The 27,142-nt window shown below is 41.8% G+C and overlaps 1 protein-coding gene across 1 annotated transcript; it reads left to right on the top strand.

Moving 5' to 3' along the window:
* Positions 1 to 2,904: 2,904 nt before the first annotated feature.
* LOC306938124 (synaptonemal complex central element protein 1) lies at positions 2,905 to 23,257 on the top strand (the record flags this gene model as incomplete). The annotated part of the gene is made up of 8 exons (XM_079522138.1): positions 2,905 to 2,911; positions 4,758 to 4,832; positions 4,937 to 4,984; positions 6,590 to 6,644; positions 17,910 to 17,999; positions 19,997 to 20,060; positions 21,162 to 21,228; positions 23,047 to 23,257. The coding sequence occupies 8 exons, from the start codon at positions 2,905 to 2,907 to the stop codon at positions 23,211 to 23,213; spliced, it is 573 nt and encodes a 190-aa protein (XP_079378264.1). The 3' UTR covers positions 23,214 to 23,257.
* Positions 23,258 to 27,142: the final 3,885 nt, after the last annotated feature.

Raw genomic sequence — 27,142 nt, forward strand, 5'->3', positions numbered from 1 at the left:
TTAAGTAATGCAAATGTTTAACAATAGTTTAACTCTTGAGGCCGTAAATGTACGGGTCCATTTGGTTTCACTTTACACTCTCAAGAGTTAAAGATCTAAAAAGGGTCCATTTGGTTACCAACTCTCCATCATTTAGCTGGGGACCACCTGGAACCCACTCAAGGACCACCGGTGGTCCCCAGACCACTGGTTGAGAACCACTGATATAGAGTACAACATCAGGTACAAAGAATCCATATTATAGCCTACAAAAAAGTTCAAAAATATTTCAAATACAAACTCTTAATAGCCCTTGGTTTGATATAGTGTAGGAAGATTTAAATGGCGTGTGACATACATGATTAAGCGGGTGAATTTAGCACCATGACTTAGACAACTGTCACTTGAACATAATAGATCTGACGCCCACCTTGAAGGTATTGTCAGTGAGGTACATCCTTACCTGTTACTTCAGAAATGAAGTTTCAGAACGTGATGAATGGGGATTTATGAGATAATGATTATAATCTCCGACTTGTCGAGGACTGCAACCCTCTTCAAGATCCATTCTGATTTCTGAAATCACTGTTGAAAGCATTATAAGATTGTAGAAAACCTTCTTATAACTAATATATAAAACTAAGATTCTGATTTCTGAGAATGTTTTGAAAACTAGGTTTCTGTAAGGTGTTTTGAACTTAAGTAAAATGTTGTTGCTTGAAGGATAGGCCTACTGTGGATATTTATTGGCATTAAATGCAAACTACTATCAATATTAATTGAACATTGTCAGAAGGTGTTCAAGTGTAAATGTAACTTCCTTTTGTGATTGCAAAAAGGTCAAATTCTGCACTAAATTAAAATAGGCATATTAACGTGATGCAAGTACTATAGTGAGACTTTCCACAATGTGAAATTATAGGAATACTAGCCATTATAAAGTATTGTTTTATTCCTACAAGGACATTTAATAGAAATATGAATTGTTTTGAAATAGGGTGACAATGGTGGTTCTCAATCAGAGCATCCTAAATTGGGAGGGGCCAGTAATTACCACAGATTGACCATATTAGAGCAATGGTTTTCAACCCTTTTCATATGAAGGCACATTATTTATTCTGCATTTGAGCCACAGAGCACCATTTGATGAGAATTAGCCTCTCGGACCCAAAACTAAAGAATATTTAGTTGTCGTTGAATAATATTTTTGTCCAATTCCATGCTGTATTGATGTTGGTACCATTAGGAGAGATAACAGGCAAGCATTGATCAAAATAATAATTATTCTACATCCTCTAATTGTGTAGACTTCTTGTAAATTAAGTAATGCAAATGTTTAACAATAGTTTAACTCTTGAGGCCGTAAATGTACGGGTCCATTTGGTTTCACTTTACACTCTCAAGAGTTAAAGATCTAAAAAGGGTCCATTTGGTTACCAACTCTCCATCATTTAGCTGGGGACCACCTGGAACCCGCTCAAGGACCACCGGTGGTCCCCAGACCACTGGTTGAGAACCACTGATATAGAGTACAACATCAGGTACAAATAATCCATATTATAGCCTAGAAAAAAGTTCAAACATATTTAAAATACAAAATCTTAATAGCCCTTGGTTTGATATAGTGTAGGAAGATTTAAATGACGTGTGACATACATGATTAAGCGGGTGAATTTAGCACCATGACTTATACAACTATCACTTGAACATAATAGATCTGACGCCCACGTTGAAGGTATTGTCAGTGAGGTACATCCTTACCTGTTACTTCAGAAATGAAGTTTCAGAACATGATGAATGGGGATTTATGAGATAATGATTATTATCTCCGACTTGTCGAGGACTGCAACCCCCTTCAAGATCCATTCTGATTTTTGAAATCACTGTTAAAAGCCTTATAAGATTCTAGAAATCATTCTTATAACTAATATATAAAACTAACATTCTGATTTCTGAGAATGTTTTGAAAACTAGGTTTCTGTAACGTGGTTTGAATTTAAGTAAAATATTGTTGCTTGAAGGATAGGCCTACTGTGGATATTTATTGGCATTAAATGCAAACTACTATCAATATTAATTGAACATTGTCAGAAGGTGTTCAAGTGTAAATGTAACTTCTTTTTGTGATTGCAAAAAGGTCAAATTCTGGACTAAATTAAAATAGGCATATTAACGTGATGCAAGTACTATAGTGAGACTTTCCACAATGTGAAATTATAGGAATACTAGCCATTATAAAGTATTGTTTTATTCCTATAAGGACATTTAATAGAAATATGAATTGTTTTGAAATAGGGTGACAATGGTGGTTCTCAATCAGAGCATCCTAAATTGGGAGGGGCCAGTAATTACCACAGATTGACCATATTAGAGCAATGGTTTTCAACCCTTTTCATATCAAGGCCTGCATTTGAGCCACGGACCACCATTTGATGACATTTAGCTTCTCGGACCCAAAACTAAAGAATATTTAGTTGTCGTTGAATAATATTTTGTCCAATTCCATGCTGTATTGATGTTGGTACCATTAGGAGAGATAACAGGCAAGCATTGATCAAAATAATAATTATTCTACATCCTCTAATTGTGTAGACTTCTTGTAAATTAAGTAATGCAAATGTTTAACAATAGTTTAACTCTTGAGGCCGTAAATGTACGGGTCCATTTGGTTTCACTTTACACTCTCAAGAGTTAAAGATCTAAAAAGGGTCCATTTGGTTACCAACTCTCCATCATTTAGCTGGGGACCACCTGGAACCCGCTCAAGGACCACCGGTGGTCCCCAGACCACTGGTTGAGAACCACTGATATAGAGTACAACATCAGGTACAAAGAATCCATATTATAGCCTACAAAAAAGTTCAAAAATATTTAAAATACAAAATCTTAATAGCCCTTGGTTTGATATAGTGTAGGAAGATTAAAATGGCGTGTGACATACATGATTAAGCGGTTGAATTTAGCACCATGACTTATACAACTGTCACTTGAACATAATAGATCTGACGCCCACGTTGAAGGTATTGTCAGTGAGGTACATCCTTACCTGTTACTTCAGAAATGAAGTTTCAGAACATGATGAATGGGGATTTATGAGATAATGATTATTATCTCCGACTTGTCGAGGCCTGCAACCCTCTTCAAGATCCATTCTGATTTCTGAAGTCACTGTTAAAAGCATAGGATTGTAGAAAACCTTCTACATTAATATATAAAACTAACATTCTGATTTCTGAGAATGTTTTGAAAACTAGGCTTCTTTAAGGTGTTTTGTATTTAAGTAAAATGTTGTTGCTTGAAGGATAGGCCTACTGTGGATATTTATTGGCATTAAATTCTAATTACTGTCAATATTGATTGAACATTGTCAGAATGTGTTCAAGTGTAAATGTAACTTCCTTTTGTGATTGCAAAAAGGTCAAATTCTGGACTAAATTAAAATAGGCATATTAACGTGATGCAAGTACTATAGTGAGACTTTCCACAATGTGAAATTATAAGAATACTAGCCATTATAAAGTATTGTTTTATTCCTATAAGGACATTTAATAGAAATATTAATTGTTTTGAAATAGGGTGACAATGGTGGTTCTCAATCAGAGCATCCTAAATTGGGAGGGGTCAGCAATTACCACAGATTGACCATATTAGAGCAATGGTTTTCAACCCTTTTCATATGAAGGCCCATTATTTATTCTGCATTTGAGCCACAGAGCACCATTTGATGAGAATTATCCTCTCGGACGCAAAACTAAAGAATATTTAGTTGTTGTTGAATAATATTTTGTCCAATTCCATGCTATATTGATGTTGGTACCATTAGGAGAGATAACAAGAGATTTTGATCAATGGCAAGCATTGATCAAAATAATAATTCTTCTACATCCTCTAATTGTGTAGACTTCTTGTAAATTAAGTAATGCAAATGTTTTACAATAGTTTAACTTGAGGCCGTAAATGTACAGGTCCATTTGGTTTCACTTTACACTCTCAAGAGTTAAAGATCTATAAAGGGTCCATTTGGTTACCAAGGGCAGTATTATGCGTGTCTTAAGTACCAGGTCTTATTACTTAACTTAAGACCTGGAGGCGTGATCAATGCCATTTGGTTATTCTGAGTGGCCAAACAGCATTGACCACGCCTCGAGGTCTTAAGTTAAGTCATAAGACCTGGTACTTAAGACACGCATAATACTGCCCTTGGCAACCCTCCATCATTTAGCTGGGGACCACCTGGAACCCCCTCAAGGACCACCGGTGGTCCCCAGACCACTGGTTGAGAACCACTGATATAGAGTACAACATCAGTTACAAATAATCCATATTATAGCCTACAAAAAAGTTCAAAAATATTTAAAATACAAAATCTTAATAGCCCTTTGTTTGATATAGTGTAGGAAGATTTAAATGGCGTGTGACATACATGATTAAGCGGGTGAATTTAGCACCATGACTTAGACAACTGTCACTTGAACATAATAGATCTGACGCCCACCTTGAAGGTATTGTCAGTGAGGTACATCCTTACCTGAAATGAAGTTTCAGAACATGATGAATGGGGATTCATGAGATAATGATTATTGTCTCCTACTTGTCGAGGACTGCAACCCTCTTCAAGATCCATTCTGATTAAGGCATGTGCTGTTATTATGCAATGCTCTCCCTTGTCGTTGTTTTTGTATGATGGATGAAGTTTTGTGATACTGTTCATGATTACCATTGGTGCAACTTAGCACATTATACAATGTCCTTATGAGTATTGTTGTGTTTTCTAACAGCTAAAAGGTCTCTGGAAGAAGAGGTCAAGGTGTCCAAATCCACCCTGGACTCTCTGCATGAGGAACTACAAACCTGTAAGAAACAATCATTAGTCAATATTCTTCATTCTTGTGTATTTTATTATTATTATTATTATTATTGATTATTTTGACCGTATTACTGTATCTTTGTGTTACAGTACAAGCTGAAGCATACCAACTGGATGGAATCCAAAAGGACAAAGAAGGTACAGAAATACTGTGTCTCATCATGAATATGAATACAGTGATGGTGGAATAAGTATCACTGTTAGTAAAGTACCGACTACCAAAGTATCAATACTGCAATGTAGAAACATGCTAGCTGTTACGAGTGAATGTCTGGTATTCAAAATGTACTTGAGTAAAAGTATAAAAGTATTGGCATCAAAGTGTACTTAAAGTAGCAAAAGTAAAAGTACTCATTGTGCAGCATGTCCCTTATCACAAGTTGTATTCATCATTTGAAAGCGATCTTGTAGATCGGCTACTTTCAAAATAGCCAAACTACATATAAGTGGTTAATGTATGTTTTCTAATAATAATCAAAGTCTGAGTCTTCAGTGATTGGTGGGTGTGGTTGGGTCCCAGGCCGAGTGGAATAGTAAGAGAGTGGCAACACGCTTTGATCTCGCCGCAAAGCGGGCGCCTATGGGCTATAGTTCCAAACATTAGAACTATCCCATTGAGATAGAATCACCACTTCCGCATTCCAATTGTCACAATGGGAGTCGACGCTAGTGTCGCCACTCACTTTACTATTCCACTCGGGTCCCAGGCTATCTGTCTGTGGTGAGTCTTCAGTGATTGGTCCCAGGCAGGCTAGCTGTCTGTCTCAGCCTGGGCACACTTGAACTTCCATGCGCGGACAGAAGAAGCTGTGTTCTAAAGTGTGCTCAGACCCTGTGAGGTTGTGTTTGGAGAGGAAAACCTCCATTGCTGTTTTGTCTTCATACTGTGGATTATTGAGTATCAAGTTGGGTTCTGTTTAATTTAAGTTTTTGATTGATTGATTGAAATATTTATTAACAGTTTGCAGAATTACAGTACATTTCAAGCACTGTGAGTGGACGACCCAATTAAGCATTACACTTGTTTACAAGAGGGTCCAGATTTTTACAGGGGCCAGTTTCGAATTGCAGCCGTCCGTAAGGTGCCCTTTGAGGAGTTTTGAAGGAGTCAAGGGATTCACATGTCTTAATGACTGTTGGTAGGGCGTTCCACATTTTGGTGGCATAGGAGCGAAAATAATTTAGTCCCTTGTTTGTGCCGAATCTGGGTTGTACATGGTTCGTACATGGATGGTTCGTTGCACTCCCTCTGGTTCAACGATATGTTTTACTTTCTTCTTGAGCCTTTGTTTGAGTTGGAAAATATTCACACCCATACGTTTGTTTATGCCTTTGTTTGTTTGTTTGTTGATTGTTATCGTTATTTTTTCTAGTTCCAACATAATTTCATGTGATCTGCATGGAGTTATAATAAATGAATACGTGGATTTTGATTATTATTTCAAACCATACATTAACCACTTCAACCCTGGCCAAAAAAAAAAAAAAAAATATATATATATATATATATATATATATTTTGGCCATTTGAAAATAGCTGATCTACAAGCTTAGCATCGCGATGCATTGATGTGTTCAGAGTCTTAGGGGGGAATGTACAGTGACGTGTGTGTGTGTGTGTGTGTGTGTGTGTGTGTGTGTGTGTGTGTGTGTGTGTGTATGTGTGTGTGTGTGTGTGTGTGTGTGTGTGTGTGTGTGTGTGTGCGTGTGCGCGTGTGTGTGTGTGCTCGTGCGTGTGTTCAGAGTCTTACAGGGTGCTGCAGTACCAGTGTGATGCGGCTGAACAAGAGTCTGCCAGGTAAGAGCTCTGGAAACTGTCTGGTTCACTAGTTTGAGCTCTGGAAACTGTCTGGTTCACTAGTTTGAGCTCTGGAATCTGTCTGGTTCACTAGTTTGAGCTCTGGAATCTGTCTGGTTCACTAGTTTGAGCTCTGGAAACTGTCTGGCTCACTATAATTTGAGCTCTGGAAAGCTCTGGAAACTGTCTGGTTCACTAGTTTGAGCTCTGGAAACTGTCTGGTTCACTAGTTTGAGCTCTGGAAACTGTCTGGCTCACTAGTTTGAGCTCTGGAAACTGTCTGGTTCACTAGTTTGAGCTCTGGAAACTGTCTGGTTCACTAGTTTGAGCTCTGGAAACTGTCTGGTTCACTAGTTTGAGCTCTGGAAACTGTCTGGCTCACTAGTTTGAGCTCTGGAAACTGTCTGGCTCACTATAGTTTGAGCTCTGGAAACTGTCTGGTTCACTAGTTTGAGCTCTGGAATCTGTCTGGTTCACTAGTTTGAGCTCTGGAAACTGTCTGGCTCACTAGTTTGAGCTCTGGAAAGTGGAAACTGTCTGGCTCACTATAGTTTGAGCTCTGGAAAGCTCTGGAAACTGTCTGGTTCACTAGTTTGAGCTCTGGAAACTGTCTGGTTCACTAGTTTGAGCTCTGGAATCTGTCTGGCTCACTAGTTTGAGCTCTGGAAACTGTCTGGTTCACTAGTTTGAGCTCTGGAAACTGTCTGGCTCACTATAGTTTGAGCTCTGGAAAGCTCTGGAAACTGTCTGGTTCACTAGTTTGAGCTCTGGAAACTGTCTGGTTCACTAGTTTGAGCTCTGGAAACTGTCTGGTTCACTAGCTTTTGAGGGGCGATAGCTCCTCCAAAGTCTGCCGTTCAGAAATTACGTTGTGTGGCAGCCAAGTCTATGGACTTTTTGAAGTTTGCTTTAAGCAGCGACGTCAGCAGGCAGCCACAGAGGCCGCCCCTCGCTTCACACGAACAAGTGTGGTTTTTAATTTCAAGCTGCACCCCTGAGAGTAGGGGAGAGCCGCCATGGTTGTAACACTTTGCACGTTTCACTCTTTTACTCAGAGATCCGTTTATCTACATAATTTAGGGCCGGGACTTTAACGCGTTAATTGAGATTAATTAACTACAGAAAAATTAACGCGTTAAAAAAATTAACGCATTTAATCGCACCTTTTTTTTCCACCGCGGAACGTTTCTCACTGGGTGCGTTTCTAGTAGTACTGAATAGGCTGCGGCACGCGAGCAGCAGCAGCAGCAGCAGCAGTTGTTCACTAGGCTACAGCTCCGTCAGAAAGCCCAAACCCAAATGAATCGAATGAAGAAGCCGCTTATATCGCTTTTGCTCCATGGATGGGACATTTAGATGTAAAAGCTATCGGATGGACGCGTGGATAGCGGCATGGCTGTGTGCAATGTCAGAAGGAAAGGATCCATTTATGAGCAACGTTAGCTTCTATGCTAGGCTTGCTAGCTGCTTCAGTTTAACATGTCTCACAGACCACCGGAGACGCGGTGATTTCACCACAGCACGAAGCTGTCAAGCTGTCCTCGATGCGAAACATACTGAAGTAGCAAGCGTGGGTCAGCCCCAACCTCATGTGAAATGTTACCCCCATAATAAAGTTGTTCTCATGCCCCGCCATGTAAAGCACATTTGAGTATTCATATACACACTGAAGACACTATATAGGCACTTGCTGCTCTTGTTTATCTGTTGGGATAAAAAAGTTGTATTGCTTAAAGGGGAATACCACTCATTTTCAACATTTTTCTATGGAGTTGTGTGCACTGGAAATAATAAAGTCCCCCCATTATGTGTTGCCTATAGAACTGGAGGTCTGAAAAAAACAGTAACATTATGAAGTACATTTTTGTGATGTCACTGAGATGTACTTCATAATGTTACTGATTTTTTTCAGACCTCCAGTTCTAGGCAACACAGAATGGGGGGGACTTTATTATATCCACAACAACTCTAAGGTATATTAATGACAGTAAAATGTTGAAAATGAGTGGAATCCCGTAGTCACTATTCACTGGAATACCAAAAAACATTAAAAAAAAAAGGTTTCTCACTGTTCTCGGGTTGAATATTGATATGCGATTAAAATGCGATTAATCGAGATTAATTAACTACAAAGCCTCTGATTAATTAGATTAATTTTTTTAATCGAGTCCCAGCTCTAGGAGGTAATATTTTCAGGCAACGGACCTACACATGTCTGCTACCATAAACCACTTCAAGTTTTTCAATTGATAAAACAGGTCGGGAGTTATTCAACCGAACGTGGACGCTGTTCCAGTGTTACATTTGCTGCGCATATCGGATTAATTGTAACGGCATACCATAAACCACTTCAAGTTTTTCAATTGATAAAACAGGTCGGGAGTTATTCAACCGAACGTGGACGCTGTTCCAGTGTTACATTTGCTGCGCATATCGGATTAATTGTAACGGCATGCGCGATAAATGTAACAACGCTAAAAAACATCATTATACATATCGTTTTCAGCTTAAAGCAATTATATTTCATTGAAGCAACTCCTTAACATTGTTTTCATACCATGGATGTGATAAGAAAATGTATCAAACATAAGGGAATTATTAAATAGTACCGGGTGTACCAGTTTGGGCGTTTGAGTCAGTTCAATGGGAAAATACATTGATTACCAAACAAACGTTTGATTGATTGAGTTGTACAATGTTATACAACCCTAAACTAATTTAAAAACTAAAACAAATTGTAGCCCACATATACTCCAGGTGTATTTTTTTTCCGCATTTTCAGAAAAGTCTGTTTTTCACCAATAATTCCCCGTAGGATGAAGGTAAACACTTCAAACTATGTATGGCACATTAGGAGTCCAACTAGTACTAGTGGTTCTCACATGTTTTATTTGCAAAGAACCCCTTAACTCTGAGAGTGTACAAATGGAACCAAATGGACCATTACGGGTCCATTTGGTTCCATGTGTTACACTCTCAGAGTTACAGACCTGGCTGTAAGGGTCCTTTTGGTTCCATCTGTACACTCTCAGAGTTACAGACCTGTAAGGGTCCATTTTGTTCCATTTGTACACTCCCAGAGTTACAGACATGTAAGGGTCCTTTTGGTTCCATTTGTACACTCTCAGAGTTACAGACCTGTAAGGGTCCTTTTGGTTCCATTTGTACACTCTCAGAGTTACAGACCTGTAAGGGTCCTTTTGGTTCCATTTGTACACTCTCAGAGTTACAGACCTGTAAGGGTCCATTTTGTTCTATTTGTACACTCTCAGAGTTACAGACCTGTAAGGGTCCTTTTGGTTTCATTTGTACACTCTCAGAGTTACAGACCTGTAAGGGTCCTTTTGGTTCCATTTGTACACTCTCAGAGTTACAGACCTGTAAGGGTCCTTTTGGTTCCATTTGTAAACTCTCAGAGTTACAGACCTGTAAGGGTCCTTTTGGTTCCATTTGTACACTCTCAGAGTTACAGACCTGTAAGGGTCCTTTTGGTTTCATTTGTACACTCTCAGAGTTACAGACCTGTAAGGGTCCTTTTGGTTCCATTTGTACACTCTCAGAGTTACAGACCTGTAAGGGTCCTTTTGGTTTCATTTGTACACTCTCAGAGTTACAGACCTGTAAGGGTCCTTTTGGTTCTATTTCTGCAGACTTACAGACCTGTAAGGGTCCATTTTGTTCCATTTGTACACTCTCAGAGTTACAGACATGTAAGGGTCCTTTTGGTTCCATTTGTAGACTCTCAGAGTTACAGACCTGTAAGGGTCCTTTTGGTTCCATTTCTGCAGAGTTACAGACCTGTAAGGGTCCATTTTGTTCCATTTGTACACTCTCAGAGTTACAGACCTGTAAGGGTCCATTTTGTTCCATTTGTACACTCTCAGAGTTACAGACCTGTAAGGGTCCATTTGGTTCCATTTCTGCAGAGTTACAGACCTGTAAGGGTCCATTTTGTTCCATTTGTACACTCTCAGAGTTACAGACCTGTAAGGGTCCTTTTGGTTCCATTTCTGCAGAGTTACAGACCTGTAAGGGTCCATTTTGTTCCATTTGATTTGTACACTCTCAGAGTTACAGACCTGTAAGGGTCCATTTTGTTCCATTTGTACACTCTCAGAGTTACAGACCTGTAAGGGTCCATTTGGTTCCATTTGTACACTCTCAGAGTTACAGACCTGTAAGGGTCCATTTGGTTCCATCTGTACACTCTCAGAGTTACAGACCTGTAAGGGTCCTTTTGGTTCCATTTCTGCAGAGTTACAGACCTGTAAGGGTCCATTTTGTTCCATTTGTACACTCTCAGAGTTACAGACCTGTAAGGGTCCATTTTGTTCCATTTGTACACTCTCAGAGTTACAGACCTGTAAGGGTCCATTTTGTTCCATTTGTACACTCTCAGAGTTACAGACCTGTAAGGGTCCTTTTGGTTCCATTTCTGCAGAGTTACAGACCTGTAAGGGTCCATTTTGTTCCATTTGATTTGTACACTCTCAGAGTTACAGACCTGTAAGGGTCCATTTTGTTCCATTTGTACACTCTCAGAGTTACAGACCTGTAAGGGTCCATTTGGTTCCATTTGTACACTCTCAGAGTTACAGACCTGTAAGGGTCCATTTGGTTCCATCTGTACACTCTCAGAGTTACAGACCTGTAAGGGTCCTTTTGGTTCCATTTCTGCAGAGTTACAGACCTGTAAGGGTCCATTTTGTTCCATTTGTACACTCTCAGAGTTACAGACCTGTAAGGGTCCATTTTGTTCCATTTGTACACTCTCAGAGTTACAGACCTGTAAGGGTCCATTTGGTTCCATTTCTGCAGAGTTACAGACCTGTAAGGGTCCATTTTGTTCCATTTGTACACTCTCAGAGTTACAGACCTGTAAGGGTCCTTTTGGTTCCATTTCTGCAGAGTTACAGACCTGTAAGGGTCCATTTTGTTCCATTTGTACACTCTCAGAGTTACAGACCTGTAAGGGTCCATTTTGTTCCATTTGTACACTCTCAGAGTTACAGACCTGTAAGGGTCCTTTTGGTTCCATTTGTACACTCTCAGAGTTACAGACCTGTAAGGGTCCATTTGGTTCCATCTGTACACTCTCAGAGTTACAGACCTGTAAGGGTCCATTTGGTTCCATCTCTCAGAGTTACAGACCTGTAAGGGTCCTTTTGGTTCCATTTCTGCAGAGTTACAGACCTGTAAGGGTCCATTTGGTTCCATCTCTCAGAGTTACAGACCTGTAAGGGTCCATTTGGTTCCATCTCTCAGAGTTACAGACCTGTAAGGGTCCATTTGGTTCCATCTCTCAGAGTTACAGACCTGTAAGGGTCCATTTGGTTCCATCTCTCAGAGTTACAGACCTGTAAGGGTCCATTTGGTTCCATCTCTCAGAGTTACAGACCTGTAAGGGTCCATTTGGTTCCATCTCTCAGAGTTACAGACCTGTAAGGGTCCATTTGGTTCCATCTCTCAGAGTTACAGACCTGTAAGGGTCCATTTGGTTCCATCTCTCAGAGTTACAGACCTGTAAGGGTCCATTTGGTTCCATCTCTCAGAGTTACAGACCTGTAAGGGTCCATTTGGTTCCATCTCTCAGAGTTACAGACCTGTAAGGGTCCATTTGGTTCCATCTCTCAGAGTTACAGACCTGTAAGGGTCCATTTGGTTCCATCTCTCAGAGTTACAGACCTGTAAGGGTCCATTTGGTTCCATCTCTCAGAGTTACAGACCTGTAAGGGTCCATTTGGTTCCATCTCTCAGAGTTACAGACCTGTAAGGGTCCATTTGGTTCCATCTCTCAGAGTTACAGACCTGTAAGGGTCCATTTGGTTCCATCTCTCAGAGTTACAGACCTGTAAGGGTCCATTTGGTTCCATCTCTCAGAGTTACAGACCTGTAAGGGTCCATTTGGTTCCATCTCTCAGAGTTACAGACCTGTAAGGGTCCATTTGGTTCCATCTCTCAGAGTTACAGACCTGTAAGGGTCCATTTGGTTCCATCTCTCAGAGTTACAGACCTGTAAGGGTCCATTTGGTTCCATCTCTCAGAGTTACAGACCTGTAAGGGTCCATTTGGTTCCATCTCTCAGAGTTACAGACCTGTAAGGGTCCATTTGGTTCCATCTCTCAGAGTTACAGACCTGTAAGGGTCCATTTGGTTCCATCTCTCAGAGTTACAGACCTGTAAGGGTCCATTTGGTTCCATCTCTCAGAGTTACAGACCTGTAAGGGTCCATTTGGTTCCATCTCTCAGAGTTACAGACCTGTAAGGGTCCATTTGGTTCCATCTCTCAGAGTTACAGACCTGTAAGGGTCCATTTGGTTCCATCTCTCAGAGTTACAGACCTGTAAGGGTCCATTTGGTTCCATCTCTCAGAGTTACAGACCTGTAAGGGTCCATTTGGTTCCATCTCTCAGAGTTACAGACCTGTAAGGGTCCATTTGGTTCCATCTCTCAGAGTTACAGACCTGTAAGGGTCCATTTGGTTCCATCTCTCAGAGTTACAGACCTGTAAGGGTCCATTTGGTTCCATCTCTCAGAGTTACAGACCTGTAAGGGTCCATTTGGTTCCATCTCTCAGAGTTACAGACCTGTAAGGGTCCATTTGGTTCCATCTCTCAGAGTTACAGACCTGTAAGGGTCCATTTGGTTCCATCTCTCAGAGTTACAGACCTGTAAGGGTCCATTTGGTTCCATCTCTCAGAGTTACAGACCTGTAAGGGTCCATTTGGTTCCATCTCTCAGAGTTACAGACCTGTAAGGGTCCATTTGGTTCCATCTCTCAGAGTTACAGACCTGTAAGGGTCCATTTGGTTCCATCTCTCAGAGTTACAGACCTGTAAGGGTCCATTTGGTTCCATCTCTCAGAGTTACAGACCTGTAAGGGTCCATTTGGTTCCATCTCTCAGAGTTACAGACCTGTAAGGGTCCATTTGGTTCCATCTCTCAGAGTTACAGACCTGTAAGGGTCCATTTGGTTCCATCTCTCAGAGTTACAGACCTGTAAGGGTCCATTTGGTTCCATCTCTCAGAGTTACAGACCTGTAAGGGTCCATTTGGTTCCATCTCTCAGAGTTACAGACCTGTAAGGGTCCATTTGGTTCCATCTCTCAGAGTTACAGACCTGTAAGGGTCCATTTGGTTCCATCTCTCAGAGTTACAGACCTGTAAGGGTCCATTTGGTTCCATCTCTCAGAGTTACAGACCTGTAAGGGTCCATTTGGTTCCATCTCTCAGAGTTACAGACCTGTAAGGGTCCATTTGGTTCCATCTCTCAGAGTTACAGACCTGTAAGGGTCCATTTGGTTCCATCTCTCAGAGTTACAGACCTGTAAGGGTCCATTTGGTTCCATCTCTCAGAGTTACAGACCTGTAAGGGTCCATTTGGTTCCATCTCTCAGAGTTACAGACCTGTAAGGGTCCATTTGGTTCCATCTCTCAGAGTTACAGACCTGTAAGGGTCCATTTGGTTCCATCTCTCAGAGTTACAGACCTGTAAGGGTCCATTTGGTTCCATCTCTCAGAGTTACAGACCTGTAAGGGTCCATTTGGTTCCATCTCTCAGAGTTACAGACCTGTAAGGGTCCATTTGGTTCCATCTCTCAGAGTTACAGACCTGTAAGGGTCCATTTGGTTCCATCTCTCAGAGTTACAGACCTGTAAGGGTCCATTTGGTTCCATCTCTCAGAGTTACAGACCTGTAAGGGTCCATTTGGTTCCATCTCTCAGAGTTACAGACCTGTAAGGGTCCATTTGGTTCCATCTCTCAGAGTTACAGACCTGTAAGGGTCCATTTGGTTCCATCTCTCAGAGTTACAGACCTGTAAGGGTCCATTTGGTTCCATCTCTCAGAGTTACAGACCTGTAAGGGTCCATTTGGTTCCATCTCTCAGAGTTACAGACCTGTAAGGGTCCATTTGGTTCCATCTCTCAGAGTTACAGACCTGTAAGGGTCCATTTGGTTCCATCTCTCAGAGTTACAGACCTGTAAGGGTCCATTTGGTTCCATCTCTCAGAGTTACAGACCTGTAAGGGTCCATTTGGTTCCATCTCTCAGAGTTACAGACCTGTAAGGGTCCATTTGGTTCCATCTCTCAGAGTTACAGACCTGTAAGGGTCCATTTGGTTCCATCTCTCAGAGTTACAGACCTGTAAGGGTCCATTTGGTTCCATCTCTCAGAGTTACAGACCTGTAAGGGTCCATTTGGTTCCATCTCTCAGAGTTACAGACCTGTAAGGGTCCATTTGGTTCCATCTCTCAGAGTTACAGACCTGTAAGGGTCCATTTGGTTCCATCTCTCAGAGTTACAGACCTGTAAGGGTCCATTTGGTTCCATCTCTCAGAGTTACAGACCTGTAAGGGTCCATTTGGTTCCATCTCTCAGAGTTACAGACCTGTAAGGGTCCATTTGGTTCCATCTCTCAGAGTTACAGACCTGTAAGGGTCCATTTGGTTCCATCTCTCAGAGTTACAGACCTGTAAGGGTCCTTTTGGTTCCATCTCTCAGAGTTACAGACCTGTAAGGGTCCATTTGGTTCCATCTCTCAGAGTTACAGACCTGTAAGGGTCCTTTTGGTTCCATCTCTCAGAGTTACAGACCTGTAAGGGTCCATTTGGTTCCATCTCTCAGAGTTACAGACCTGTAAGGGTCCATTTGGTTCCATCTCTCAGAGTTACAGACCTGTAAGGGTCCATTTGGTTCCATCTCTCAGAGTTACAGACCTGTAAGGGTCCATTTGGTTCCATCTCTCAGAGTTACAGACCTGTAAGGGTCCATTTGGTTCCATCTCTCAGAGTTACAGACCTGTTCTGGTCATCTAGGGCTATCTCTTTATGCGTTTCTTTCTGGTAATATTATTGTGCTCTCATGTTGTATGTCTGTGGGAAAAAAGGAATTCTGACAATAATGTCCACCACAAGCCACTGAAGCCAGTATGGTGAGTTGGTGTCGACCCCTGACCCCTGGGTGTGATCACCACCAATCATCATTACTCACAACACAAACCACCTTTCCTTTATCCATGTTGTCATCCCCTACCTCGTTGTAACACTAGATGGCAGTAACTCACCATGCTAGCACTAAAGATCAAAGTTCCACCCTGAGATATAATGGACATTAACAGAAGATTTGCATATTAATTAATTGGACATTTGCTTCTTTAACCCATTCAGGCCTGACGTCGAAATTTAAAAAAAAAAAGTTTTCTAAATCATGACAATTTTCGGAAAGATTTGAGGCACATTTTAATGATTTTTCAAAAATAGCAGACCTACAAGTTCATAGCGCGCCACTCGGTGGCGCGCTATGAGCTTGTAGATCTGCTATTTTTCAATAGCTAAATTATAACATGTTTAAAACGCTAACGCTAACGTGACATGGATGCGTTCCAGGTCTCAATGGATTAAGAGACATGACTTTAAGGTCTCATGGTTTTGGTTTACTCTGAACCACGTTTTACAACACCTGGCTCCATCTTTTCAAAGTGTGCAGATTCCTCAGCAAATCAGGCGTCACTACAATCAAATACACGTTTCCGTGCAATCCTATTGGCTGCTACTCATTATAGATGGCAGTTCCTTCCAACTCTACCTTGATAACTTGTCTTTTCATTTAAGTCAGTGCTTTTCAACCATTTTCATATCAAGGTCCATTCATTATTCAGCATTTAAGCCACAGACCTATATTTGATGACAAATAACCTCTCAGACCCAAAACCTCTCGTCTTAGAATATTGTGTTGTCGTTGAATAAGATGTTGTCCACGCTGTATTTTTTTTTCTTTTTTTTTTAATTCTTTATTTACGCCCTGCACATAATAATAATAATAATAATAAATTTTATTTATAACGCACTTTACATTTGAAACAAATCTCAAAGTGCTACAACAAGAAGAAGAATAAGAAAAATAAACTTAAAATAATGCATGATTAAATAAAATGACTAAAAAAGCACATTTCATGGTATACTGCTAAAAGGATTAAAAGCACACCGGGCAACTAATGGTCCAGCTGGCCAAATGCCTTGTTAAAAAGAAATGTCTTAAGTCCCCTTTTAAAAGCGTCCACGGATTGTGGTGCTCTCAGGTGGTCGGGGAGGGCATTCCACAGCCGAGGAGCAGCTGAACAGAAGGCCCGGTCCCCCATGGTGCGGAGTTTTGTTTTGGTGTTTTTGAGTGTGTTAGAATTTCCAGAGCGGAGGGAGCGGGTGGAGGCTGGGGGTTCAATGAGTTCCTTCAGATAGGAAGGGGCGTTGCTGTGGATGCACTGATGGGTGAGGAGGCAGACCTTGTATTCTATCCTGGAGGAGACGGGAAGCCAGTGAAGGGAATGGAGTATGGGTGTGATATGATCATATTTCCGCACTCTCACCAGGATCCTAGCAGCACTGTTCTGGATGTACTGGAGCCTCTGGATGCTCTTGCTAGGGATCCCGGTGAGAAGTGCGTTGCAGTAGTCAAGCCTTGAGGAGACAAAGGCGTGAACAAGTTTAGAAACACACAGACAGACACACACATGCACACACACACATTAAAACCTGGGAGCTGACCAGTACAACCACAGTCTTATAGAGCGTCGCAGTCCCGCCCCCTACCAGGGCCCAGGAAATGATTCTCCGTTCATTTTCCTCATAGGAAGTATTTATTTGACGGTTACGCCACGGACAAAGCCAACTCTTGTCGTGACAAATCATGACAATAAACACAATGTTTTGGGCCAAACAAAGAATTAGAAAGTAGAAACAAACGGCAGGTTACAACACTTTTTTTGTTGTTTTTTTTCTTTGTAATTGTTTGTTTGGTCCAAAATATTGTGTTTATTGTCATGACTGGAGTTGGCTTTGTCCGCGGCGTAACCGTCTTTAAATAAATACTTTTTGAAATGTCTATGGGAAAAATGCATTGGGATTCATTTCCTGGGCCTGGCGTCGTCATGACAGGAGGCGGGACTGCGACGCTCTATACTGTTGGCCACTAAGCAGCTCCAGGGGTAGCAGTTGGGGGTTCAGTGCCTTGCTCAAGGGCACTTGCGGTGTTGGGTGAGTGATGACAATCACTTCCCCACCCAGATTTTTCCTGCCCGTCCGGGGAATCGAACCGGCAACCTTTCGGCAACAAGGGTTGATACCCTGTTGATACCATTAGGAGAGATAACAGGCAAACGTTGGTCAAAATAATAATTGTTCTACATTATCTAGTTGTGTGATCCTACAGCATGTTTGCGTGTGTGTGTGCGTGTGCGTGCGTGCGTGTGTGTGTGCGTGCGTGCCAGGCTCCTTCAACAGAATAAGAGCACAGAGGAGCTGTTGCAGCAGTACAAGTGTCAGATCCAGGGCTTCAAGCTGAAACACAGGAAGCAACAGTAAGTAAATGTTACATTAAAGACCACTGATTAAAATTAAACAAAACAACGAGCAAATAATTGTAAACCTATACTGTAGGGCGACCACATCCAAACTGTTCATTTGTGGGACAGAAGTATCACTGTTGTGTGGGACAAGTGGGACGGGACGGGGTTAGCAACTTACTTAAGTTACTATTACATATTCATATTCATATTCAACCATAGGCCTAATATTGCATTTTTATACTTTAACCTCTGGCGTTTCACATTTTTGTTTGGGTGGTATGGCCATCTTGGTACTGTAGCCTATAATAGGGGATGTTTCTCACATTATTTGAATAGGCTTAAAAACACAACTTGCAGTAAAAGAGACAATGAGAGAGCTTTACAACAGAAAGCCAACTATTAGGGCTTTTGAGCCTGCCAGTCACAATGTGGGACAGGGTCTCAGTTTGAACACTGATGCCTGCCAGTCACAATGTGGGACAGGGTCTCAGTTTGAACACTGATGCCTGCCAGTCACAATGTGGGACAGGGTCTCAGTTTGAACACTGATGCCTGCCAGTCACAATGTGGGACAGGGTCTCAGTTTGAACACTGATGCCTGCCTGTCACAATGTGGGACAGGGTCTCCATTTGAACACTGATGCCTGCCTGTCACAATGTGGGACAGCCTGGACAGGGTCTCAATTTGAACACTGATGCCTGCCAGTCACAATGTGGGACAGGGTCTCAATTTGAACACTGATGCCTGCCAGTCACAATGTGGGACAGGGTCTCAATTTGAACACTGATGCCTGCCAGTCACAATGTGGGACAGGGTCTCAGTTTGAACACTGATGCCTGCCAGTCACAATGTGGGACAGGGTCTCAGTTTGAACACTGATGCCTGCCAGTCACAATGTGGGACAGGGTCTCAGTTTGAACACTGATGCCTGCCAGTCACAATGTGGGACAGGGTCTACAACATACGACGAATTAGACCGTTCCTCACCCAGGAGTCAGCCCAACTCCTATTCCAGACAACAGTCTTGTCAAAACTTGACTATTGTAACTCCCTCCTTACTGGCCTACCGGCATGTGCACTTAAGCCCCTCCAACTGATCCAAAATGCCGCAGCCCGCTTGGTCTTCAACCAGCCAAAATTCTCACACGTCTCCCCCCTTCTCCGCTCCCTCCATTGGCTCCCGGTCGCTGCCCGCACAGAATACAAAACTCTGATGCTGGCATTCAAAGCAACCAAAGGCATGGCCCCCCATATCTCACAAGGATGATCGTCCCCTACAAACCCTCCCGCGCACTCAGATCAGCCAACGCAGGGAAGCTGGAGGTACCTTCACTAAAAACGCCGGGACAACGCTCCACACGTCCCAAACTCTTCTCCCTTCTGGCTCCAAAACTATGGAATGCACTTCCCATCACAGTCAGAACTGCAGCCTCACTCCCAATCTTCCGCCGTAGTCTGAAAACCCACCTCTTCAGACTCCACCATGGCCCGTAGCACTTGCCCTAGCCTAGCCCCTTAGATAGCACATTATGTAGACTTAGATAGTATTTTAAACAGACTTATAGCTTGTTACGTAGACAGCTCTAGAATTGCATTTTATGTAGTCATAGCACTTTATAGTACACATGTATAATATATGATATAGTATAGTATGTATAGTTTACATAGATACTCCACTGTTACGTTCTTAGTTTACGCATGATTCATGATAACTACTTTTTATATATGTGATGTATGCCATGCTTTAGTTATTGCTTAATGTAAGTCGCTCTGGATTAAGAGCGTCTGCTAAATGCCTAAATTGTAAATTGTAAATTGTCTCAATTTGAACACTGATGCCTGTCAGTCACAATGTGGGACAGGGTCTCAATTTGAACACTGATGCCTGTCAGTCACAATGTGGGACAGGCAGGGGTCTCAACTGTACGTCCCACACAAAGGGGACATCTGGTTACCCTACAGACAGTAAACCATGTGTTTAAAGTAACCTTTTTGCTCTGTTTCTCAGGTTGAAGTTTGAGAACCAGCTTCAGCAGCTGATCGAGCAGCACAAGAATCTGCAATCTGTCTTTGTAAGTGTCTCTCAGTGGCGTGCACAGATAGACACTAGGGGGCACCCCTCTGCCCTTTTCCACCATGGTGACATTGATCAATTCTTGATAAAAAAAGCTTCTAATATATTATTTAGGCCCCACAATCTATAAATCTCACACTATTAACGCATTTTGGGCGGGAACCCCTTTTGGTTAGGGAGGGACTAGTGGACAAGAGATCCAGTATAAGTCATTTTACACTTGGTTGCATGCAAAAAATAGCCGGTGTGGGCTTGTAGATCTGCTATTTTCAGCAAGTGAAAAAAACGCTACGACGGCATCAATAAGGCCCACCAAAATACATTTTGTTCGACTAAATCAACTGTAGATTTAGTGATATTTAGTCTACTAAAACTAAGACTAACACTAAAACATTCCAGGTGACTATAATGTGACTAAAACTAAATGAAAACTATTCAAGAGACTGTGACTAAAACAAAAATCAAAATGTTGTGCCAAAAACAACACTGGTTGAACAACATTTATTCTAATGAGATGGCAGGAGTAACTGAGGACCTTTTTTAACAACGCCTAATTTTGAACTAAATTAAATGGTTCAGATCTCTAAGGCCTGACTCACACCTTCGCATCTAGCATGCAACATTGATGCATGCTAGATGTATGAAAGGGTTTGTTTACATCTTGCCCCAATGCATTTCCAATGGAAGTCACATGGTTTGACACAACATTTGTGTTGTACGGCTTTCGGGCTGTGTTTCGACTGCCCCCCCTCCCCCTCATCAACACAAATGTTGTGTCAAACCATGTGACTCCCATTGGAAATGCATTGCGAGCTTGCATCAGTCAATAAGTCTCATGCATCAGCTATACATCAGTCTGTTGTAAAGGTGTGAGTTTAGTTAGGCCTGACTACTCACACTCAGAAAAATGCGTCTTCTTGCCCTTACAATTAAAAGGTTTGAGAACCACTCCACTATCGGATACAGAAAACTTGCATTTGGGCCAGAGTTTTCTCTGCCTATGTGCCTGTTCTTTCATTATCCCTGTAATAAATAGCAGCCAATATGTGAGCCCTGTGATGATGATAATAATGTGTGATGTGTTCCCTCTCTGTCCCAGATGCCTCAGAACCTCCCGGCTGAAGTAGAGAGCGCTGAGAATACCAAAAGTCAACTCCTGGCAGCAGGTAAACTACGGAGTACCTTCACATGTACTTTGTGTATTTGTACATTCACACTATCTGTTGCTGTCGGGCATGCAGAGAGCTTGCCATGTTTCATCTTTTTCAATGATTATTATTATTATAAATGAAGCGTCCTATTTTTATTTATACTTTGCTGTATGACTTTGTTGCACAAAGCCCTGTAACCCATTCTAGGCGGGAACCCCTTTTGGTGTTTTAAGCATTATGTTATACTTTAGCTATTGAAAAATAGCAGATCTACAAGCTTGTAGGTCTGCTATTTTTGAAAAATAGTGAAAATGTGGCGGAAATCTTTTAATATATATATATTCTAACTCAAATATTTGCTTCTGGGGAGGTCCCTGGAACATTTCAGATGGGGGTACCACAGCCAAATACAAATAATGCTGCAGGGGGTCCTTGACATGAAATAGTTTGAGAACCACTGACATAGAAACATAGGTTTTTCATGAAAACTGCCATGATTTAGAAGACATTTTGTAGAATATTTTCTCCCGTCTAAATGGGTTAAGGACATTTCTGAAATGGGGACAAGTTGTTAAATCTGTGGGTTAAGAGTGGCTGCTTGGCAACCGGAAGGTTCCCAGTTGGATCCCGGGGCTCCTTCCAGAGTTACGGTCCTTTTAGCTCTCGTCCGTAGTAGGGAATCGGATGCACCGAAAGGGAAATTCTTGGCCGAAACCAAATACCGAATATTAGGAAACCGTTGGTCGAAAACCGAATACCGAATATCCGAATATGATTAATATTATATATCTTTTTTCCTACCATTGCTGTCATGGCCGTACCTTAAAGTTACCTGATTTATGGCAAAAGAAATGGTTATGGCAAAACTTAACTTAAATAATAATCACTATTATGGGTCCATAACACATTTATTCAGCTCTTTTGAATGCATTAATTGCATACACTATTCGGTGATATATTTTCTGCCTATTCGGGCCGAAACCGAATAGGCCGAAAATGCATTTTTAGCCATTTTCTGCCGAATATTTTCTGCGGCCGAATATTCGGTGCATCACTAGTCCATAGCCTTACTGCTCTTGCTGCCGTTGCATTAAGGCTATGAAACGGATTGGCTTCCTGCCCTCGCATGAAACGCAGACCAGCCTCTCCTCTGTAGCGAAAATACAAAATAATGTTTTACCTATACTCACCAATACAACGACGGGTTGTGTCATTAGAAAGCCTACTTTCCTTAGTGGACGCACTTTGAGCCCCCCCACCACACGGATAAAATGCCAGAAAGGGATTTTGTTTTCACCGGGAAAATAAATAATTTTAGTTACTCGTGTGGTACAGTGGTGGGGAGCTCAAAGTGCGTCCACTAAGGAAAGTAGGCTTTCTAATGACACAACCCGCCTTTGTATTGGTGAGTAGGTAAAACATTATCTTTATTTTCGCTACAGAAGAGAGGCTGGTCTGCTTTTATGCGAGCCCCGGAAGTCGACAGTAACATAGCTCTAAATGCAACGGCATTAGAGCTATGGACCAGAGCTCTAAGGTCCTTTTCAGACGCAGGCGTCAGCGACAGGTCTGCTCCAGGTCTGCTCACGATGGGCGCGGGACAAATCTCCTGCTTGTTTTTGAGTGGTGTAAACCACTCCTACAACTGGCTTTGTTAGTTTACGTGTCTGTCCGTACCAAAAAAAATGAGCAAGGTTGCTATGGTCACCCAGTTCACACGGGTGTGATTTCATTACGTCAGACATTACGTCAGACCACAGCTGATCAGTCTATATAAGATCTTACACCACTCAGTTCACACGGGTGTGATTTTTTTAATGTAAATCGCTACAGAACAGCTGAAGAGGGCTCAGCTGGGCCGCCTGGAGAAAGAGCTGGAAATGGCCAGGAGCCAGAAGAATCCTCCAGAGACTCCGGAGACGGCGGAAACTCAGTCAGGAGAGATCGACATCAACGAGAGTTCAAACTCATTCATACCTTTGACCTTCAGTGAGGTATAGATTAGCCAAAGTGTGTCTGTCGTCCAGGGCAAATTAAAACCCACTCAAAGGTTCCTATTATGCGTGTCTTAAGTACCAGGTCTTATTCCTTAACTTAAGACCTGGAGGCGTGATCAATGCCATTTGGCTATTCTGAGTGGCCAAATGGCATTGACCACGCCTCCAGGTCTTAAGTTAAGGAATAAGACCTGGTACTTAAGACACGCATAATAGGGCCCAAAGGCTCCTCAAGGCGGCTCTAAATTGACCCTCACGGGTCTGTGACTCTGACGGGATTACAAGTAGAAACCAAATGGACCCGTCAGGGTCCATTTGGTTTCTACTTGTAATACCGTCAGAGTCGAGGGAGGTCCTTGAAATGTAATAGTTTGAGACCGCACTGCTTAAGACTGTTTGTAGGCACCACTGACGCTACATGCGTAAGATGTTTGGGCGACCGGATTTAGTTTGATTTATTATCGTCTCCTTGACCGCTTGGTTTTGAATTATCGTTCCATTTGTTGTGGAATGCTACGGCGGTCTTAGTTCATTATGAACTCCCGGTTCTATTCAACACAAAGCCCATGTGTTTTGGTCTTTTATTTTCACTTATTGCTGTATGTGTCCATGACTATTTACATTTGATATATCTGTTAATGGTTTTGTTATAAATGTTACTTGTACACAATGTAAACGACAGTATCAATCAATCAATATGTTCTATTTATAATATGCTGATATGGTGAGATGTTGATAATTTAAAAGGATTCGAGTTAGTATAAAGTAAGCCTACAGTATCTATTCAATATAGTTCTTTCTTCACTATCTATATTTCTAAAAGGATGTTCATACTGTGTGTGTTTGTTGCCGTGGCTCTAAATTGAACTACAAATAAATATAATAATACATTGTTGGATAATGAAGTTGTTCATTGGGTTTCATTCACAGCAGAGCCATAGGGCTGTATTTTGCGTGTCTTAAGTACCAGGTCTTATTACTTAACTTAAGAACTTAAGCGTGGTCAATGCTCTTTGGCCACTCAGAATAGCCAAATGGCATTGATCACACCTCCAGGTCTTAAGTTAAGTAATAAGACCTGGTACTTAAGACACGCATAATAGGGCTCATTGAGTTTTACAGAGTTAGGACATTGAGGGGGCAGAAAACTGAGCGCCCGAGCGCTGTTCATGCAGCCTGGATGGAGAGAGACAAGCTGGAGTTGGAAATACATTGTTTTCAACGAGGGCACGGTGCAAATATCAGCACTTTTAGCCATGTGTGCGACATGACAACTGTTTTAAAGTATTGTACAGTGACAACTAAAGTGTCTGTAATGTTTAAATGTTGTACTATTACAAAAAACAAAGCTAAAATGAAGGGATTTAAGATCATTAAAGCTGGGCTGTTGCCCTGAGTCCAGTGCATTCTGCCAACTGCCGGTCCAGGACTTTGTCACTGTTCGCTATGCTCTTCGCCAATAGAAGTCTATGTAGAGGAGCCGCCATTGGACTGAAGCCCCATGAAGTGACCAATATAAGGAGAGCCGCCATTGGACTGAAGCCCCATGAAGTGAACAGAGTTGTGGTAACTGTCTTAAGGCTCATACATAGTCTGGATTTTCGGTGGTTAGGTGACCACCGAACTACAATATGACGTCACGAGCCGCGGTGAAGAGCAAACCACCGCCACCGCTCCAGCCCTTCTCTGTTTTTACTCACCACCGCTCAACGTTATTTCAGCTCCGGTGGTCAGCTCACCACCGGAGCGGTGGTCACCTCACCACCGAAAATCCAGACTATGAATAGGCCTTTACTCTATGGCTCTGGTTCACAGCACACGTACAGCAAGCCAGTCAGTCGACACCACATCAGTGTCGTTTCCGTCGACTAAAACTAAGACAAAAAATGTTCGTCGACTACCTTTTTCCACTGATGAAAACTAAATGGAAACTAAATGAAAACTAAGCAATGATGACTAAAACTAAGACTATATTTAAACTAGACTAAAATGTCAGGAAGGGACTAGTGGAGAAGAGATCCAGTATAAGTCATTTTACACTTGGTGGCATGCTGAAAATAGCAGATCTACAAGCTCACAACGCGTCACACTGCGACGCGTTGTGAGCTTGTAGATCGGCTATTTTCAGCAAGTGTAATAACAGTCATAACGACGGCATCAAGGCCCGCCAAAACACATTTTAGTCATTTAATCATTTTAGCCAATAGACATTTAGTCAACTAAAACTAGACTAACACTCACATTTTAGTCACATTCCAGGTGACCAAAATGTGACTAAAACTAGAATCTAAATTTGCTGCCAAAAACAACACTGCACCACATCAACATTGATTCGATAAAGATTTAATATAAGACACTTTTTCCCCCTCATTACAGCATGATGTCATAGATTCCAATACAGTCCAACGTTTGACAAGAAAACAACGTAACCATTACAAAAAAAAACAAAACAAAACTAAAAACAGACCTTATTTGGTTTTGTTTTTTCACTGCCAATATACTACATCCATACTGACACGGTCATTGCATATTAACGCCACCAGGAGGCAGGACTGATCATCACCTGTCTGGTTTAATGTCCTCCAGCACTTTATTATGTATATAAATATGTACAATATAATCCCTTTATCCCTAAAATATACACTCGCGCACGCACGCACACACGCACGCACGCACACGCACGCACACACACACACACACACGCACACACACGGACCCGGCTCATTTAAACCTCAATGTACAGTACAGTCATAAAACAGTTTCAACAGTTTGATACCCAGGCTAGAGTTTATAATAATAATAATAATAATAATAATGCTCGCTCGACATCGTACCGCCCCACGGAGCTGTGTAAATGATAATAATAAAAGTCTTTGGTGTTTTTTTTTTGTTAAATTAATGGTGGTTTACAGACAGGTTTTAACAATCCTGCTCGGGGTGTTGGTCCCATTTTCATTTCAGCCACTTATGTAAGGAGGAGGAGGAGGAGGAGGTATATTAAAATGGCCCAGTTCCAATTCTCTGTGCGACGAACTGTCCTTTCTCACGTCACTTCCTATATCCTGCCTGAAAGCTAGGCCACCAGACGAGTCATCTAACACGCGCGCACGTGTGTGTGTGTGTGTGTATGTGTCAGGAAGGAAGGGAGGGAGAGAGGCGTTGATGGGTGGGTGCACCGTCTGTAGAAATATAATCTGTCCTCACATAAGGCCAGGTGTTTGTGCACATACTCTAGATAAGCCCATCGAGACCTGGACAGCATCTGTGTCACTTTTACAGTTGTAACCACTTGAAACACTTGCTATTTTATACTTTGTCCGTATCAAAAATAGCAGATCTACAAGCTCGTGAAAAATGAATATTTGCTGTTCAAATATGTCTCTCTACTTTAATCCTATCAATAAAGGCAGAAAAGGCCAAGAAAATATCAAAAAAAAAAAGAAAAATGTCGGGATTTAGAAGATATGTGTAGAATCTGGTCTCTGGGGTGTTAATGGGTTAATGGCATAATAAGGTGCAGCGCTTGTGATTTTCGGTTGGATCTCTTGCTGCTCCGTGTGTCTCAGCAGGTCTGTGTTTTAGCCCCTCCCTGAAAAAAAGATAGGACTGTTTGTTTTGCATACTCGACAGCGCTGTGAAGAACCAACGGGCCGCACCTTAAACACGCCACGGGTAAAAGTTCATCACAGGCTCTCTCTCTCACTCTCTCTCTCACACACACGCACGCGCGCACGCACGCACGCACACACACACACGCACACACACTCTCTCTGTGTGTTGCTGCTGATACGAAATTAGTCGTCCCAAAGCCTCTACGCAACTAAGAACCAGATTGAGACATGGAACTCATCTGTGTCACCTTATATAGCTTTTAACCACTTTTGAAGTATTATTTTAAACTTTAGCCGTTGGAAAAACAGCACATATACAAA

This window comes from Electrona antarctica, assembly GCF_951216825.1.
Source record: "Electrona antarctica genome assembly, chromosome: 15".
In the NCBI taxonomy this organism is placed as follows: domain Eukaryota; kingdom Metazoa; phylum Chordata; class Actinopteri; order Myctophiformes; family Myctophidae; genus Electrona; species Electrona antarctica.